At 51.9% G+C, this 19,760-nt stretch overlaps 1 protein-coding gene across 5 annotated transcripts in view; it reads right to left on the reverse strand.

The window, feature by feature from the left end:
* Window positions 1–2,348: 2,348 nt before the first annotated feature.
* The window catches only part of DENND2B (DENN domain containing 2B), a 148,501-nt gene continuing 131,089 nt past the window's right edge, over window positions 2,349–19,760 (reverse strand). For all 5 annotated transcript variants that reach the window (XM_084893473.1, XM_084893471.1, XM_084893474.1 and 2 more), the window contains 11 exons: window positions 19,472–19,581; window positions 19,189–19,258; window positions 15,928–16,005; window positions 15,199–15,339; window positions 10,837–10,985; window positions 7,033–7,210; window positions 6,712–6,753; window positions 5,666–5,777; window positions 4,595–4,834; window positions 3,686–3,772; window positions 2,349–3,126 (listed from right to left, as the gene is read on the reverse strand). In XM_084893473.1, the coding sequence (XP_084749599.1) occupies window positions 3,092–3,126; window positions 3,686–3,772; window positions 4,595–4,834; window positions 5,666–5,777; window positions 6,712–6,753; window positions 7,033–7,210; window positions 10,837–10,985; window positions 15,199–15,339; window positions 15,928–16,005; window positions 19,189–19,258; window positions 19,472–19,581 (1,242 nt within the window). In that variant the 3' untranslated portion in view covers window positions 2,349–3,091. The remainder of the gene's footprint in view (window positions 3,127–3,685; window positions 3,773–4,594; window positions 4,835–5,665; window positions 5,778–6,711; window positions 6,754–7,032; window positions 7,211–10,836; window positions 10,986–15,198; window positions 15,340–15,927; window positions 16,006–19,188; window positions 19,259–19,471; window positions 19,582–19,760) is intronic.

Genomic DNA, 19,760 nt, shown 5'->3' on the forward strand with positions numbered 1-19,760 from the left:
AGATAATGGGGAATGTCTGCCACACATTTGGCAAAATTAGGTCAGATTTAAGATTTAATAAATTGATAGCTATTCGATAGCCCAAAAGCAATTATTACAAACCTGTGGCGTGGGCGCGCACCTCCGGCGGAAGATGTGCGCGGTGCCCGCCTCCACTGGAAGGCGGAAATGTACAGGGTTTCGGCGGCCCGAGTCCTGCGGAGCTTAGCGCTTCCGGGCCATCCTCGTGGGTCTACACAGCCCGACTTCCTAGGTTGCCTCATTAGGACCGCAGCTCCGCTCGCTCCCCACCCTGAAAGCCACTTCCGGAGTGAGGTTCTAGTTCCGGGATCGCTTTGACCCCAGCAGAATGACCGGAAGCACGATGAGCCCGGCTCCACCCCTTGGCTCAGCCATTTCCGGTGGTGGGCGGGGCCGCCCCCGCTTTGCGTGACGTAGAAATTTTTACTCCGAACAGCTGGTGGTTCAATTCTGGCGCCGAAGTCTCCGCCGCTTGCACACTTTTCAAATCCCACTTCGGCCGGGCTGAGCAGGAGGCGTGGTCTCTATATACACTTTCAAGACGGTAATTTCCAAATCTCAAAACTTTCGGTTGTCAAAAAGATAACGAGTACCAACTCCTTCAAGGTACCGGGCTAAAATATACTTGTTTACACATGAAATATTCTTCAGAACACAAAACAAGGGATTTCCGGTGAGGGAGAAATGATACTTTTGTATTAAATGATTATATAAACGGACAAAAAGTAACTTTAAAAAATTGTCAATAACTTGACAGTGCTAAAAAATATTTTCTTGTACTGGGGTTTCATGACCTTGGAATTAACACCCATTCCACCACCGTAAATTTAAGATGTTTTGGATGCAAAACACCACACAGTATGACTCCCTAGTAAGAATGAAGGTTGAAGTGTGTTTCATTTCTGACTTTGTTTCAGTCCAATTTTTGTTTTACTTGTATTTCTACTTTAAGTTTTATGTGTTTTTTAAACCCTATTTATGTATCCTAAGAAATAAGTCATTTGGGGTACAAGGTAAGTTTCAAGTCCACATATGAAATATATTTTTAACAAAAATTTAACAGCTGTGATAGCAATTAGAATAATTTTCTTGGGGCCCTAATTACACAGACCATCCGATGTGAACCACTTCCAAGGGCAGGCCTTCAAAACACTCCCTGTAGAAGCCGGGGTTCCTCATCTCAGCACTCCAGTTACCAGCACGTGATGACTTCCTGAAGAGAGCCTTTAGAAAGGTCCAAGAGGCAGCCTGCCCTACTTTAAAAGTTATCAGACTCATTAAAGTCTAGGAGCCTGTCTCCTATCAACCCAAGAATCTAGTGTGCTATAGACTCTCAGTGGAACCTACAGATAATTATCCAAAATTTCTGTGCAGTTCCAAGTTCCTTGTCTTGAGAAATTGAAGATTGAGTTCATGAAAAAGACCAGTGAAAGCAAGTATCCTGTTTCCCCGAATATAAGACAGTGTCTTATATTAATTTTTTCTCCCAAAGTGGCGCTAGGTCTTATTTTCAGGGGATCTCTTATCTTTCCATGCACTAGGTCTTATTTTCGGAGGATGTCTTATTTTCGGGGAAACATGGTATTATAACAGAAACTGCTGCAGCGAGGGAACTCAAGCAGGTTGCCCCTCCAGAATAGATGAGGGCTGACACCCTGGCAGTGGGACTTCCAGTAGAGGAGACATCAGTTGCCCAAGTTCTCAGCACCGTTAAAGGACACTTGTTCTCAAAGGTGGCAATACCATGATGGGGAGGGCGGTAAGGGAGTCACAATCATAGAAGGGAAGCAACCAGGGAACCTACAATAGCTGTCCTGCAATGTATGGGTTGATTTTTTTTTTTTTTTTTAATTTTTGTTTCAGAGGGAGAGGGAGATAAAAACATCAACCATAAGAGGGACTGACATAGAGTATGAACACTTGGCTATTAGAGAGTGAAGCTGAACTAGAACCATGATTAGGTATTTTCTAACTCTAATAAGACTAGTCATATTCCCTGGCTCAGTAGCTCAGTTAAGAGCATTGTCCCAATAGGCCAAAGTATTGGGTTCAATCCCTGGTCAGGGCACAATCAAGAATCAACCAATGAATGCATACATAAGTGGAACGACAAATGGATATTTGTCTGTTTCTCTTTCTTCCCTCTACCTCCTTCTCTCTCCCTAATAATAATAAAGATTAATCATAAAGTCAGACCACAAAACCAATTTCTGAAGCTAAATTCTTAATCAAGTACCCTTCATGATGGGTTTCACCCCTGGTTGGCCTATCTCAGCCCATCCCTCAGGGGAGAAAGTTATGGATAATGAAGCCAAGGAACACATGGGGCTCTGGGCCCAAACAACTGTACACTGTTTATTGAGAACACCCGTAGATGGTGGGAAGAAGGGATGCCTTGTACCGCATCATGGCCACCACTGACTGGGAGCTGGGCCCGGAGAGCGCCGGCAGGCTGGGGGTGGGCCTCCCCTGAACTCGCTGACCATCACCCAGGTGGGAGAAACGAGAGAAGGCCAGGCCCAAAATCTGGTATCAGGCCGCAAATGGGGACCGATTGACCTTTGCCTTTTAAAAACAGAAGGTTAGGAAAGGGAGACTACTAGGGGAAGAAAAAAAAAATAGAAACTCTAAAAAAAATGTTTTAAAAAATAGTCCCCATGTACATAACAAGACAGCATCTGCGCTCCATGGCCCCAGACCGGCAGCCTCCAGGGGAAGATCAGTGGTTTGGCCGAGACAGTCAGCTGCACATAATTGGCCAGTCACCAGCACCCAGCAGAACTTCATCCGTGCTCGGGCAGGGCAGGAAAGCACCCGGCCCCTTGGGAATATACAAATATTTACCAGATTCTCTTTGCTTGTTACAAAAACAGATAAGAAAGCTTACAGCAGATTATTTACACACAGTATCTGGGATATCATGAAGGCAGAGGTGGGCTGGCTTGGAGGGTGGGGTCTGTGGGGACAGAGCAGCCACAGCAGCCCAGAGGGTCCCAGGCTGGGCCCCCGCCCCAGGCTCCAGGCTCCAGGCTCTGCAAGGCACTGGACTCTCTGTTACTAGGAAAGGGGCTTAGTTCTTCTTGTGGAGGAACTTCATTTTGTTGCCTGTGGGCCAGAAAGGGCAAGAGTGAGAACATTTCCATATAATCTAACAGTCCTAACCCTCTCAGTTGGAGAAAAAGGATTAGAGAGACTGGATTATGACAGATCATGGTAGGGAAAACACTCCAATGAGGGCCCTGATGTTAATCTGTTTGGCTTTGGGCAAGCATTTAACTTATTTGGCCTCAATTTCCCCTGAAATGGACACATTCTATGATCTCTTTGAGAAGAAGGGAGGTTTTCAGAGAGGGCACTCTGGCATTGCTAGTCCTGTGGATCCCTCCTAGCCTACAGGTAAGCTCTCTGGTCCTAATGGCCCTCTACGCCCTCAGGAAGGAGTGCGCCCAGAAAACCTCAGGTTTCTGCAGGCAGGTAAATCCCGTGCTAACTGTCCTTGAGCACTGGGCCGGGAACCTTCTCTTCACCAAGGGACCCCCCGCCCTTCCCATTCTGTCTATCGCCCCAGAATAATACCCATTGGTATTGGTATAGAGCAGTTTGGGGTACAGATCCCCCGAGCCCCTTGGTGAACATCTGTCTCATCAATGACAAAGCTGCTTACCCAAACCTCGGAGAAACTTATTCATTCCGCTCTGTTCGGTGTCTGGGAGTTCCTCTAAATACTGCTCTACCCGCTGCTCAAAGAGGCCTGGGGAAGCGGAGAAACAGGAGCAGGAAAAGAACAGTCAGTGGAGGAAGGGAAGACAAGGCCCTGCAGTTATGATTCACAGGAGCGTCTTAGAATTCAGATTGGCTCATCAAAACTACCACTAGTGGCATCTCACTGGTGTTCACTGGTCATAGCAAGAGGCCCCTGATAACTTGCTCCCACGTGCACAGTGCTGAGCTGCGTTACAGCGAAGATGCTAGTCCTCGTTTCAAAGCTGAGTAGACAGACATCTTCTCTAGTTACTTGTAGACCACTCTACAGTGTTGTCTCGAAAGGTTTGTCAGACTAAATGGACAGTATTAGTGGAGGGAATAATAACCCTGGTGTTAGACAGAAAGATGCTGATGAGGTGGAAAAGCCCTACGGTGAGCAGAGCCGACGAAATAAGCGATAAGAGAACCTTCTACTCTGAATGTGTTCTGCCACCGACCTAAGACAGAGGTAGCTCAATTCTCTTCGAGGGCCTTCTCAACCCTGGATTCTCAGACTTCCCTACATTGCTCAGCTGGGTCTTTTTCTCTGAATAAGAAGGATGTTTGAGGAGGGGATGGGCGGCCAACGGCATGCTGTTCTTGGAGGAGACAAGCCACGTGGCTCCCGCCCGTGCAGCCTTGTGCCGTGCGTACTGGGACAGGAGAAGAAAGCGCCTTGGAAATTCCCATCAGGAGAAAAGGGATGGTAGGAGGCCTGGGCCCAGCCAATACCCAAGAGCTTCTATCACTGTGCCCAGCCACTCAGCCCTGTTGGAAGCAGAAAGGTTAAGAGGAGAAGGTCTGCTGACCCCAGCTCTTCTAACCTTACCCTTTGCCCGACACTTTCTTAGCTCCCTGTCTTGGATGAAGCCGGCAAACATCTGAGACTCCATAAAAACCTCAAGGAAACGGCGGATGCTTTTGGAGGCCACAGACTTGCGGAAGGCTTCCCGCTGAAAGGCTCTCTCCCCCTTCTCGCTCTGGGTCAGGAAGAGGGAGTAGTGCCCAACCGTCTCCACAAAGAACCGGATAAACACCTCCGACACCAGCCCGTTGAGGGTGTTACATTCTGGAAGAGAGAAGACAGTCTTTCAGGTTCCGGTCGAGAGCCTGCCATCTCCAAACTTGAACCTCAACCTCCAGCTGGTATCTCCCTCTCCTCGATAAAATTCCCTGTCGGACCACTTTTCTGTTCCTGAAACTATCTCCTGTGCTTACAACTAGCTCACAAGCTGGGAGGCTGCAAACTGTGCTCTGAACATGGAAGCTACGTGGTGGATGAATAAGAGTGGGAATCAGAGACCAGAGGACCCCTGCCTGCACACCCCTCACCCTGGGTGGTTCTGGCTTCACAGCAGGAGGAAGCTCCCTTTATCCCCTTCAATGGCTAGAGGCAAGGTCTGGGGTGGGAGGCGGGGCGCGTGGGGGCAGGAATAACTAGTTTTCTGTCAGCAAGAGTCTTTGTAGCTGTCACAGGTCTTGAGGTTTTCCTTCCCAAGCCTCCTGAGGTAGAGAATAATTAGAGGGAAGAAGGTAGCTTTGTAGCTAGGCCAGCAGTTGCCAACCTTTCGGACCTCACGGACCACCAGTAGTCTGAGGACCACCATTTGGCGACCCCTAGGCCATTTGAGAAGCAGCCCCAATATTATATTCCTGAGCTCAGTCAGGTAAAATACTATAACACTTCTCTCCCCTCAGACGTAGTCAAGCCGTAACTCCCCGAACCCCACCGATGGTGCTGCTAGAGAATTTTAGATTAGTGTGAGGTCAAGTCCTACAACTGGAGCCTCACCAGCCAGAGGGCCTGTGCCTAGAAGCAGGGTCCCGCCAGATGAGGCCCGGGCCCAGAGCAGAGGAGCCTGGGGCCAGAGCTGACTGTGTTGCCACAAGCCTCACTCACCATCGTCGGAGTCGCTGTCGGAATCCTGGGAGATCAGTTCGTTCTTCCTCTCTAGAGCCTGCTCCAGAGCGGCCTGCAGCTTCCTGGGTAACAACGTGTCCTCATCATCCATCTGTAGGAGAAGGAAAATGCAGCGATAATGTTAATAACTAACAGTGGCTGAGCACTCACTATGTGCCAGGCCCTCTATGAATAGCTTAAAAATACACTCTCCTTCAATTGTCCCAATGACCCTGGTACTATTTATCAATCTCACTTTACGATGAGAAGTTAAGAAACTTGTCCAAGGTCATGAGGATAAAAAGTGGGAGAGCAGGTGGCATTCACAGGTGCAGCGAAGGGTTCCTCCCTACCCTGGCACCCCGACAAAGTCTCCCCTGCCCCCCAGCTTTAGCTCCAGGAGGAAGCACAGCGGGCTGGGGTGGGGAGACTGTCTCAGGCGTGAGGTTAAGCCACCGTTCCTGTCTCTACATTCTGGTTCAGTGTCTGCACCATGGTGCCTGTGCCCAGGAGACCAAACTCTGTCAATGCTGCGTAACAGAGGGTACGACACTGAGCTGGGCTGTTTGTAGAGAACCAGCAGGATTTCCATGACAGACAAAGGCTTTTGATGCAAACCTTGACATCCCATGGCATTCTATGTGTCATCAACCCCCAGCAACATTTCAAGGCAGGTACTACCACCATGCCGGGTTTAGAGATGAGAACTCGGCTCAGAGAAGCTCAGGGGCCTGTCCAAGACCTTGTGGCTCCAAGGTGGCAGAGCCCAGAGGTCACGTCTTTAGACTTGCAGGCCCTGTTGTTTGCACTCCCGCATGCCTTCTAGAAGCTGATGGTGCCAACAAGAAAGGCAGACCCTGCTGAGGTCAAGACTGCTTAGACCAGTTTCTCCCATCCTTATCTATTCTGTGAATATGGAACCCAGAGAGCTTAACAAGCAGGTGGTGGAGGTTGAGCTGCGTGCAGCAGTGCGGGCTGCTCTGGAGTCTGCCTTGAACAGGCACCACCCCCAGGGAAGGCCACATTGCGCAGTGTGCCACTCTTACCTGTCGGATGAATCGGTCAGATCCCAGATTCACCATCAGTGCCTGAGGAAAAGAGGCATTAGTGACCATGATTCAGGGTATGAATCCCTGCAATGCCCTCCCCAGGCCTCCGGACCCCTAGATCCCAGGGTCAGATAACAGGAGTAACTCCAGCTAGGGACAGCCCTCCCAGGGAGAAAGGATGAGCTGGGTATCACAAAAGAGAGAATCCCAGTGCCTTTCTCCCTCCACGCCCCCTCTGCCCTTCTCTCCTGGGGGTTTCTATTCCTTCTATCCCTTCCTCCTTCCAACCTCCCCCAGCTGGTTCCCCAGGCGGCCCACCTCCTCCACAGGCAGCTCCTTCAGTTTGGGAAGGGAGCTGGAGAGCAGGCCAACCAGGAAGGGGGTGGGACAGCAGACGATGTCAATCATGGAGGCCGGGAGGACAGGAATGAAGGTGTGCTGCCAGGAGAAGGGGTAGAGCAAGGCCACCACCGCGTGGGAGCAGCTGGACAGGGTACTGGTGGACAAAGAGAGACAGCGTGCCTGAACCCAGACCCTGCACCTTCGAGGATGGGCAGGCAGAGCCTGCTGGGGCTCAGAACACCCTTTTATGTTAAACCTCCCAGGGCAACAAAAATCGATGCTAATGGGGCCCGGGTCTGGGTCTGACCCTACAGGCCAGTGAAGCCCCCACATTCCCACAGTCAGGGCCCCAAGGACAATGTGACTAGCCTCTTTGGTAACTACCTAGAAACAGCCAGGAAGGGATGTAGCAGTGCTTGGACACACACACAGGGCTCACATATACCCTACTCTCCCCAAAGGGCCACCCAACTACACAGGCGGGCCTGACTAGTGCAGGAGTATCAGCTCAGGCCGGGAGCACAAAGGTAAAGTGAGTAAAAGAGCTGGTTACAAATTCCTAGCGTGCAAGAGCTGGAACGCCCTACAGAGGTCACCTCAGCAATTCCACATTTTACAGCCGGCGCCACGGATACCCAGGCCCATTTACTCGTAAGGGGCAGACCCACAACACAACCAGACTTCCTGTCTCCCAGCCCAGCATGGCTCCTGCTCTGCCCTCTAGCCATCCCTTCTTCTCCGTGATTGGAAAAAGTGGTCTGACAGGACCACTGACTGTGGTCAGGGGGCTGGCACCATTCTTGCCAACTTTCCTCTCAGGCTCCAAAAAATAGCCACGGGTCTCAGTGGGGTCATCCCTCTCTTGACCTAGAGGGGGCTCCAGGCCTCTATGCCCAGGCGCCCTACAGGGCTGGCTGGCTAAGCAGAATGACCAGTGGGAGCCGGAGGAAATTCTCTAGGATGCTAGCCAGGAGGTACAAACGTGAGTGCACACTCCCCGGGTGCATTGGGGGCTGGTGAAGGGCACAGGCAAACACAGGAGACACACCTGGCCTGGACTGTCCATCTGCCAGGAGCACAGGCCAAGGCCCTCCCCGAGGGACCATGTTACAGATCAGGAGACAGAGGACCACAGTCAAGACCACTTGACCACAGCTTGACTCTCCCTCCCTGTCCTCCTCATCTGCGGTCCCACCTATTCGCCATAAAAGCTTAGTCTCTGTGTGATCAGCTCCATAAAGACTCTTGCCCTTTCATGACTAATGCCCTGCCAGTCAGAGGACATGGTTCTCTGACACAACAGAAACAGACCCCCCTTCTACAACGAGCTCTGATGTTCATGAGTGTTTTGTCAGCCAGTGCTTTGCTTGACTGCCCTACCACCCTACGGACACCTAAAATACTGCTGGGCCTTGAGGCAGAGACAGGTGCCCTGGCCCCAATAGCCCTTCCCCTGGGCATAGCAGCTCCCTGTACCCCAAGGAGAGCCATCTGAAAAAGATCTGGAAAAAGGTTATCTCGGGACCTCGGGACACACTGATCTCTACAGTCTCCTCCAAAGGGACTTGATCCAATCGCCACACAGCTCATGCACATGCGCACACACACACACACACACACACACACACACACACACCCCACAGACATCAGAACCCAGCCAGAGGGACAAAGGACTTGTGATACCTAAAACATGAGGCACGGAGCCTGAGCTGGCTGCACTGCCTGAGCCCTGACCGCAGTCTGGGCCTGTGCGCCCTCACTGGGCTCCCTCCCCTGCCCTTCTCCCGTCAGAGGCAGACCCGCAGCAGGAGGACATCTTTTCTAAGACCCAAGACTGGCAGAAGTCAAACGCCAGGCCAGGCCAGGAGCAGGGCCCTGGGGCCCTTTCCTCCCCGAAGGATGTGCTCAGCAGCAGCTGCAGCCACAGAAACAACAGCTGTGTTCATATTCCCACTGGAGCTGGGCGAACGGTGGGGTGGTAGAGAGGATGCCCCAGTGAGGGAATGGAAGCTTCAGGAAAAGAAACCTCAGGGTCCAGGCTCTGTTAGGGGCACCAACGCCTGGCCAGACCAGAGCCTCACAGCTGGGCAGTGGCAGGGGGAAGGGGGAGGTCCTGTCCCAGTGGCCTTCAGGATCCATTTCTCCTGCTCCACTCGTCACCCCTCACACATGCAGACAGAGACACCTCAGGGATCCTGGGCTTCTTGGGGGAGAAACGGGGCAGAGGATGTTTCTTTTCTGCCCCTCCCATCAGCACCTGGCATATGGTATGGCACCTGGCAGGTAACTTAATAAATACCGGAATGAATGAGTTCTGCCACCTTGGAGAAACCACTGCAACAGATTATTTGACATACACACACAAAAAAATAGATAATGTGCTGCCAGAATCTCATCCTCTCCCTGCCTGGCCCACCTCCACACATAGTCTTTGCTATGGTCTGTTTGTTTCCTCCCAAATTCATATGTTTAAATCCTAACCCCAAATACGGTATTAGGAGGTGGGGCTTTGGAAGGCTTAGGTCATGAGAAAGAAGCCCTCATAAATGGGATTAGTGTTCTTAGAACAGAGATCTCTAGTCCCATCCACAGTGGCTTCTTCTGGAACGCCTCATGTCCTGGTGATACCTCTGCCACTCTCTGATGGCCACAATCAGATCTTGGCATTCAGAACTCCTCTAAAATCATCAATGCCAATGCTTCGGACCAGGACTTGTGACCCTTCTAGCTCTTTCCTTACTCCTCCTAAGCCAACCTCCCTATTCTCAGACACCTCCAGCCACACCTCCCGCCCAGCAATGCTTAACGGGGACACCTCAGGCCATACCCTTCACCCCCCACCCACCCCAGCTGGGGGACCTCAGGGCGCGCTCCTGCCCCGGGGCCAGGCCAGGGGACCTGCCTGGCGGGGCTTCACAAGGATGGGACTGGCTGGGTCTGGATCTAGCCCAATGCGGGGAAGGGAGGGTGGCTGGATCTGAGTCTCATGCAATTTTGAGGCGCATGTGGGTGGGCAGGGACTTGACTCTGGGTCCCATGGTACACCCCAGACTCTGACAGGAGGAAGATTTTCATATATTTTACTAATTTTTTTTTTCCATCTCTGACACTTCTATTATAAAAGGCAAATAGCAATATTAAAATATTTCCTCTAATTCCCTTTTAATGTGCACGAATTTTGTGCACCGGGTCACTAGTCTATAATAATAAAAAACCATAATATGCTAATTAGCTGGATGTCCTGGACAGCTGCAGCGGTGGGGCTGGCAGAGGCAGTCTCCACGGCAACAGGGAGCCAAGTCCCTTGCACAAATTTTGGGCATCAGGCCTCTAGTTAGTAAATAATAATACAAGAACGAACTGTTTCATGTACTCACAACTGTAAACCTACTTTTGTCCACCCCATATTTGCATCTGCACAGTCTTGTCTGCTGCAAAGGAAGTGTCCCTCCTTTTCCTCAGGCCAGTCCTCATTGGGTCCTCATCTTGTGTGCTCCCAACCACCCTTTCTTCCCGGATTTGCTAACTTTTCCCTCTTTATTTGATCTCACCACACACACACACACATACACTCTCTCTCTCTCTCTCTCTCTCTCTCTCTCTCTCTCTCTCTCACACACACACACACACACACACACACACACACTCTCTCTCTCCCTCTCTCTCTCTCTCACACACACACACACACACACTCACACAGGCTGGGGTTCATAAATACATGGTGGGTGAATTAGTGATGTGCCTTCCCCCTCTTCTCCACCCTGCCCTATGGGGCCCTACCTGAGCTTATCGGCCACAAAAATGACCCGGCGCTCCAGCAGCAGTGAGGCGAAGATCCGGATCAGCTGGCGCACACTGAGGCAGGTGAAAAGGCACTCGAAGTCCACGTGCTCCAGCCGGGAATCCATGGGTCGCCGCAGCTCTAACACCTGCAGGAGAGCGATGGGGAAAGTGGGTCGAGGCGGGCCAGCTGGGCGCCACTCCCAGGTCCTTCCCAACGTGGCCGGATGCTGGTCTCCCTTCCCACCCTCTCTTCTCCAGGGCCTCTAATCTAGCCCACTGTGCAAAAGCCCCAGTCTCTTCCTCCCCTCGGACACCCCACTGGTGAGCAAGAGGGCGAACTCCAGGAGCGTGGGGAGGCTCCAGAGGAAGGAGCTGAGGGGCGTCCCATCAGGCTCTCGGGAAAGGGAGGAGAGCTGACTACTCTCACAGATGAGGAGAATGAGAAACTTCATAGCTTGATCTGTAGGGTCTTCCCCGCCCTCTTGCCCATCTCCCCAGGCAAACATCTTGGCCCCCAAGCTGACCAGCCCCCACAGTTGTTGGCTGCTCTGCAGGCTGTAGGAAGAGCAACATCTCCGCACCCCGGGATTCTGTTCTCATCCACCTCTGGAAAGGCAGTGCCAGTCCTTGTTGCCCTGTTCCTTCCCTTTCCTACTAGAAGAGTCTCCTTCCAGAGGCTGTGTCTGTGCTGCCACACTCGCCCCTCTCTGCCAGCCTATCTAATCTCCGTGCCAGGGACGAGGAAAGCACGAGGGAAGGCCGGCTATCTGTGACCTTGCCAGGAAGCCGGGCTTTCTTTATCAGGGCCGGACCTAGGGGTTGCAAAGCCATTTCCAAGGTCAGTGCCATGGCGGGGAGAGCCACTTCCCTGGGTGCAGTTATGAGGGTGGAGGGGAGCCTGGATCCTGGCAGTGTGGGCCAGGGAACTGCGAACTTCAGGCCACCCCACAGCACTGTCCCGGGGTGCCTCAGAAAATGTGTGCAACACGGAGGTGCAGGCCTCCGAAGAACTAGGGCACAAAACAAACTCCCTCTTCTAGCCCTATGGTTCCAAGGGGCTTTTCCCCCACATCATCTCATCTGTGCCTCGGGGTCTAAGCAAGTGAAGTCCTAACTCCCAGCTCAGTCAGTATTCAGCCCTCTGTACCCCGAGAAGCAGGAACATGGGCACAACGTGGGCACAAGTCGCCCTAATGACCTGTTTACACTCGGTCTCCCAACACCCCCTACCTCCCAATCCCCACCCCCCGCTAGTGAACTCCCAGAAGATCTGGTACTGGGTACACCCAAAATGCTCAGTGAGTGTGCGTGGAAAGAATCCCACATCACAATTATGCCAGAGACCTTTGTACCCGTTTTGTCTCTGCCAGGAGAAGACACAGTGAAGTGGCCCTACCCAGCCTCCTGAGAGCCTGCATGCGGTCCTTCCGCCCTGCCACGAGGTTCTGCAGTGCACAGCCCCCACCCCTACCACCCGAGGGCCGGGCGCCCTCCAGGGAGTGAGACTTCACCCAGGCATCATCCTGACATGGGCCTCTTTTCATTCATCTCGCTCTCAGATCACAGCCCAGTGGGGCTGAAAGAGCCTAACCACAGCCTGTGGGAGGAAACATGGTGAACATGTGCACAGGGGCTTCCGGCTCTGAGGAAAGGTGCCAACCTCATCTGGGCAGGGTGGGGGCCGGGCAGCAGCTCAGCCCAAGATGCTGAATGTGGAGAGAAGAAGGGAAGTGTCTTCTAGGCAAAAAGAAGAGGGTTCAAGGACGTAAGCTATTCAAGTCAGAGTGATGGGAAATGAGGCTGCTGAGGGGGCAGGCCACATCCGGAAGCTCTCCCAGGCCTGCTGCTGGGCTCTTGGGCAGAGTCAGCTGACCCACCCCAGACCACTCATGAAGCTTAAGTCCCTCCTAACGAGGGTGGGCGAAAAGAGCCTAAGAGCAAGTGCTTAAATCGTTTTCGCCACTCCCAGCAAACCCAGAATTTCTCTAAGCCATCCCTCTCCTGTTCTTTGCAACGACTAATTTATTTCTTCTTCCCTCTCTAGAACCCAGCACCCAGCTCTCCCTTTCAGAGGATGACCTTCTTTTCTATTTTGAGGAAACAGAAGCCATCAGATGAGAATCGAAACTCTATAAACCATGGCCCTGCCTAGTATTACACAAAAATAAAAGCCAGCCCCAGCCTGGACCCCACCACCAGTGTTTTATGGGTGACAGCTGGATTATACCCTCCCTCTTGCTTTTTTTTTTTTGTTTCTGAAATTAAGTAATTTAAGTAATGACTATACCATAAAGCCTGAGTCTTTTTTGTGTGTGACTCTTTTTTTAAAAAAATATGTTTTTATTGATTACAGAGAGAAGAAAGGAGAGGGGGAGAGAGATAGAAACATCATGATGGAAGAGACTCATTGATTGCTGCCCCCTGCATGCCCCCAATATTGGGGATTGAGCCTGCAATTTGGGCATATGCCCTGATTGGGAATCAAACCATGATCTCCTGATTCATGGGTCAACACTAACCATTGAGAACACCAGCCGGGCCCTCCTGCTTCTTGAACTTCCTCTGGCGGGGGGGGGGGGTGCCATTCCACTAGCCATCCAAACAACCATCCTCAACAAACCCTCCCCTGGCTCCACACTTGCTTTCAACCACTGTCCCCTTCCCTAGTTCTCTCCACAGCCAAGCCTCTTGAAAACATGTCTACACAGGGCTGTTTCCACTTTCCACCCCCTATCCATTCACTTCTCAACTCACACCTCAGGCTTCTGGCCCCTAGTCCCCACTCTTCTGCAATCCATTCTCGTCAAGGCATCCTGCCATCCTCCTCCTGACCTCTTGGCAGTTTCTGATCACTCCTTTCTCCTTGAGATGCCCTGCTGCCCCTTCCTTGGCTTCCAAGCCCCGTCCTCTCCTGGTATCCCTCCTATCTTCTCACTCTTCAGGGCTGCTACCCCTCCTCTGTGGGACCTCTCAAAGTTTGGGTCCCTCGCAACTGAGGAGGACCGAGGCTGGGCTCTCTTCCCTATCTACACTCTGCTACCACACATCTTCTCTTGGGTGTCTCACAGGTATCTTCAATGTAACCTGCACAAAATCGGACTCTTCCTTCTCTTAACCTGTTCCTCCATCAGGGGATCCATCAGCTATCCCATTGCTCAAGCCAGAGAGCTGGGAGTTTGCCTTTAAATCTCCCTAACTTTATCCCCTATTTCTAATCAAACAAAATGCTCTTGATCCTAATTCTAAAATGCATCTCATCCATCTACTTTTCTTCATCTTTTTTTTTAACATATATTTTTTATTGATTTTTTACAGAGAGAACAGGGAGAGAGAGTTAGAAATATCAACGAGAGAGAAACATTGATCAGCCACGCCCCCTTCCCACTCCCCACTGGGGATATGCCCGCAACCAAGGCACATGCCCCTGACCGGAATCGAACCCAGGACCCCTCAATCCGCAGGCCGATGCTCTATCCACTGAGCCAAACCGGTTATCTCTTCATCTTTTCTAGCACACCTTAATCCAAGCTCCTAGCCACAGTAGCCTAGCTAGCATCCCTCTTGTCACCCCAACCCATTATCTACATAACAGCCAGAGTGAGATCTTAAAAACATAGCTCAGATCCTACAACTCTGCTTTAGATAAAATCCAAAATCCTTACCTTGGACAAGCAGGCACCCTATGACTTGGCCTCTCCACCCCTGCTCACCACCCTGCCAGCCATCTTGGCCTTTTCTCAATTCCTTGACAAACACAAAGAATTCCTCAACTTTTGCCTTTGCATGTGCTGTTCCCTCTACCTGGAATAACCTTCTCCCATCCATACCCTTCTCTTTCAGTCTCCTTCCTCCCACTTCATTGAGTTGACTCTACTTACCTTGCACCCCAGATAAACTTCCCCTTCTCCAGAGGAGGCCTCCCCTGGCTCCTCATCTAAAGCAGACCCCTTGTGACACACTCACACTCCTGTGCTTTCCGTTGTCACTTAAGGATCATCTATTTACATATAGAAATACTTATTTAATACTAGTCTCTCCACAAGGACAGAGCCGTGCTCTCTTTAACTGTATATTTAAAGAACACATAGTAACGATCGGGTGAGTGAAAAAGGAGGGCAGATGGTGTTCAGTTTAGTCCAAACCGGTCAGGAAAGGCCCCTGGGAGTCGCAGAGTTGGGCAGAGAGAATAGCGGTCCTGTCATTCCCCACCCCCCGTCAGTTCCTATTGAGCAGGTGTACGAACACGGTGAGCAAGGACGGGCCATGCTCTGGGCCTCCCAGAGGCCGCACCCTTAGATAGGCAGGCCTCACTCCAGCCCCAGCCCCTTGTCCAAGAGAAGAGGCGGCAGCAATCCCTACCTCGTTGCCCGCGCCTGGCAGGAATGTCTTCACTTTGATGGTCTTCCCTGGAGCAGGGAAGGGCGACTCCATGAGACTTCTCATGAAGGGGTAGACCAGCGCAGCCGAGATCCCACGCCGCCGTTCCACCTCGTCTAGGACCTGTGCCCGCCACCAGCAGCCCAAAGAGGAAGGGTTGATCAGGGCACTGCCCTTCCCGACCTCCTGGGCGGAGAAGAGGGCAACCTGGCATCTGACCAGCCTAGGCCAAACGCTGGGAGACAGGAGGACTGTCTTTCCAGAAGCTTCACACCCAACCCTTCTCTTTGCACCCCATGAATGCTCTGCCCCCTAACCAGTCCTGGCCTCAGACGCCAAGAGCTGACTGAGTAGCTGGGAAAAGGAAGTACCACTTGAGTCAGGTCCCTGGGCATGTGGCTTCCCCAAGGTGGTCTCTGTCCCCAAGAAATGTGTCTCTGCCCGTAGCCCAGGGTGGACTGTAACGTGAGCGGACACTGCTGGTGCAGGAGCTGGGAGATGCTGGCTGGCCAGGTGAGGAGCCAGGCCCGGGAATCAGGAGGAAGTCCGAGAGCTCGCTTGCACTTGCTCTTTTCTCGGTTGCATTCTCTCTTTCTCCCGCCCGCTCCCTCGCACACACAGGTGGTTTTCTCATCTAAGCTGGCTGCGGATACTCCTCTGGGAGCTGTCAGCTGGGGGGAGGAAGGAGGAAGGAAGCCAGAGCCCTCTTACCTTGGAAAACAAGCCGAAGCAGCCAAGACGGCTGATGACACAGTATACCTCTGGCAGCCGAGGCCCTTTCCCGCTTGGCTGGGCCGGGGCAGGAGGGGAGAGACAGACACAGAGAATGCATGATTACTACATCTGGCTCCTTTTCCTTGGGAACCGAGGGCTGAGGACTACTCTTCCAGTGGAAGAAGAAAGACTCCAGACCTCTTCTTAACCTCTGCTCAGCCAGGCTCTCATGGGGAGGCTTCAGCCTCCGGAGGGCCTGCCAGCCCAAGGTGCCCGCCTCCTGCAAAACCCTACATGGGCTCTGCCCTGCCCCCAAGAAAGACACTGACGGGGCTGTCAGAGGACAAAGCAGTTTGGCAGAGGCTGTAGTAGGATGTGTGGATTTACATCTCTAAGGCTGGGAGCCCCCAAGGATGCAATGGTAATGAGAGCAACTTGTATATATTCTTAGCGGCATGCCATGTAGTCTCCTGCTCCCCCAACAGGGGGCATTCTGCAAAACATTCCTTTTCTCGAATGCTCTTTTCTCCCTTGCTTGGCCCATCCCGTTCTTCTAGGAAGACTAATTAAAAATAGATACGGAAAGCAAACTACTATTTACTAAATGTCCTGGGCTGGGCACATTACTGAAGTAAACTCGTGAGATAAGCACTATTACCCCCACTTTAATAGATGAGTAAACTGAGTTAAAAATATCAAGCCATTGCTCACGATCATGTATCAGCAAGTCGTGGAACCAGGTGTCTGTTTTGACCCTGATTCGCTGTTTTGCCTCTAAAGCAGTGTTTCCCAAACTTCTCTCATGATGAGAATCACCTGGTGGAGTTGTTAAAACACAGATTCCTGAATCCCAACTAAGAAGTGCTAAACTAGAATTTTTGGGAACATATAGGTAAAATTGTATACTTAACTAGTGCTCTAAGACAGATTTTATATACAGAGCACTAAGTTAGGTATGCAATTTTACCTATATGTTCCCAAAAATTCTAGTTTAGCACTTCTTAGTTGGGATTCAGGAATCTGTGTTTTAACAACTCCACCAGGTGATTCTCATCATGAGAGAAGTTTGGGAAACACTGCTCTAAAGCATGCTGCTTTCTTACAGGAAGGAAGAGAAAGGGGTACAAAGGCATGGGATAGAGGTACGCCAGAGTAGAGGAGAACAAAGAAAGAAAAAGTGATTTAAAAGGTGGGCAGTGGAGGAGTTATGCACTGAGAGCTCCCCATGCCAGGAGCACCCAAATGCAGGCTGAGGTGAGCCCACAGGGGTCTACTGCTCCAGCCATGGGCTGATAGGGCTCTGTGGCCGCCTCTGGCTCGGGGCCGGGAGTGCCTGGCAAGGCCTGGGAGGGAGGGAGGAGAGCAGCAGGTGCTGGCCCCTCATGCAGGCCGCTAAGCAAAGGCAGATGGGGCTATTTCAGTCTCCAAACCTGCTGGCCACACGTCACAGATCTAAAGAGAAGGCAGAATCTGTTTTTGTCCATATTAGGCCTGAAACTCACTCCTCAATCCTCCCCTCTCCCCCGCCTCCCCTAAAGCCCCAAGTGATTAAATCAAGTATGTGGGATTTGGGTTAGAATCATTGTGTCCAATCTGCAGGAATGCCGAGCGAGTGCCAGCCCCCTTGGCAGGGACCCAGCCCAGGCCCTCTCCGAGCAGGCCAGGACAAACACGCTCTTCCCTGGGGGCAGCAGGCCCACTGCAAAGGAGCAGCTCTGCTCCGGCTCTGCTCCTGCAAAGGGAACTTCAGAACGCTCTCCTCCGGGCCCAGGGAACCTGGGGCGTGCTGGCCACCGCCTGGCTCCCTGCCTGCACCTGCATCGTTCCACGCTCCCTTAGTCCCACACGCCAGGCATTCCGCATCCGTATGACACTTCTCCCCAGACTACCCTTCGGGGTGATCCAAGAGCACCAGACTTGGTGTTAAAGGATTTGAGACTAAATCTGGCTCTGTCCCTCACTGACTGTGCGACCCTGGAATATCATTACACTCTGAGTCTCAGTTTCTTAATCTGTAGAATGGACATAACGGTACCTTATGAGTCATGATGAGAATTAAGGAAAATGACATACTTAAAGCATCTAGCCTGGAACATCATAGGTTCTAAATAATAGTTTATTCCCCTTGCCTTATCTTCTACATTGAAAGTGCTACCCACTCTGCTCCACTATCAAAAGTTCCTTGAGGGCAGGATCCATGCCTAACTCACCTTTATGGGTCTTTAGAATGTTTGCTGACCCTCAGCAGGTGTATGATACGTGTTTATGAATGAATGAATGAATGAATGAATGTGTGAATGAATGAATAAGTGCCCCCAAATCCTTCATTTGGGGTCCCTCTGTATATTACCCTTGCCGAGGATTGCCCTCAGCTGCCCCAGACTGGCATCTAGTAAGCCTTCTCCCACTAAAGCCTGGGAACCCTGAAACATAGTTGACAGCCCTGGCCAACAACACTCCTGATGAGTTCCAGGGGATAGTGCAGCAGGACTCTTACTGCTGCCTCTATCTATTTCCCAGGACTAATGGGAAAGGAGTTAGGGAAGGGCTTCTCTCTCCACAACGTGGCTTGTATTTTCAAAACTCTCCCCTCTTAGTTCAAGGCATCTCTCCCAGAATCCCATCGGAAAGGTTAACTCTCCCAGAATCCCATAGGAAAGGCATCTATCTCTCCCACAATCCCAGAGAAGGCACTGCTCTGATGCTGCTCAGCCTCCAGCTCTCCGAACCATGGACAGGATGCCTCCCACATCAGGCTGGCTAGAAATAGGGGTGAAGAAGATTTTCCTCCACCCCAATCTGTTGCGCGCACACATACTGCTGGGGTGACATAGTCCTGCAATCTGGAATTAGCAATCAGAGCTCAGAAGCCAGAGGCAAATGAACGAAAAGACAAAGTATAGGCAAGCTAAAAGCATATGACAGCCCAGAAGGAGTTCCATTCTCTCCCCCATCTTACATACTCTTAGGGCCCAGTCAGAGCGGCCCCTTTGAGTCCTGCCAACTCGGGAGTGCCTCATCTATAAGAATGTGTGAGTGTGTGTATGTGTGTATTTGTGTAGTATGTGTGTATGTGTACGTATGAGTGCATGTGTGAATGTAAGTGTGTGTAGGAATGTGAGTGTGTGTGTTGGGGTGGCCTCAGAGAGCACACAAGAGAGCATAACATAGCATATCGTACAAGCTAAAGTCGCAGAAGGGCACACAAACACACAAATGTCATGGCCCAGCCCCTGAGGACTGAACAGCCCTACTCACCAGTAAACGCCTGCAGTAGCCGAAGCGCCTGCTGCCATCCTCCCCGGTCAGCATGAAAGAAAAAGTCTCACTGGAACAGGGAGAGGCCTGGCATCAGGGAAGCATCAGAGGGCCGGGGGACAGCCCCCAAGGAGGGGACTGCCATCCCAGGGAGGGGGTGAAGGGCCGGGTTGCTGTGGAGAGGAGGTTGGGACTAGGGTGGGCCCCATTCAATTGCCCACTGTCCTGGGGGTAAAGAGGCTCTGCCCTCATCCTCCTGCCAGCCAGGCTGGGCAGGCCTCACCTGGTATACTCGGACACAGGCATCCAGTCCTTGGCATCAGGGAAGCAAAACTGGGGAATGGCCCTGAGCCTCTCCTCTGCCTCGCGCATCTGCTTGGTGGGTCGGTCCAGCTGCAGGCAAGAGGAATATGGAGAGAGATGGACAAGGGAAGGCATGGAGCCTGGGGGTGGAGGGGGGGGGGGTAGGGGTTGCTAAGAAGCATCTCCTCCCCTGAGAGCCCTAGATGCAATCCTGTCAACTGGCATGCTTCTCTGCAAACCCTGTCCCCACTCCAGATTCTCACAGGGGG

This window comes from Pipistrellus hanaki (genome assembly GCF_964339955.1).
Source record: "Pipistrellus hanaki genome assembly, chromosome: 9".
Classification (NCBI taxonomy): Eukaryota; Metazoa; Chordata; class Mammalia; order Chiroptera; family Vespertilionidae; genus Pipistrellus; species Pipistrellus hanaki.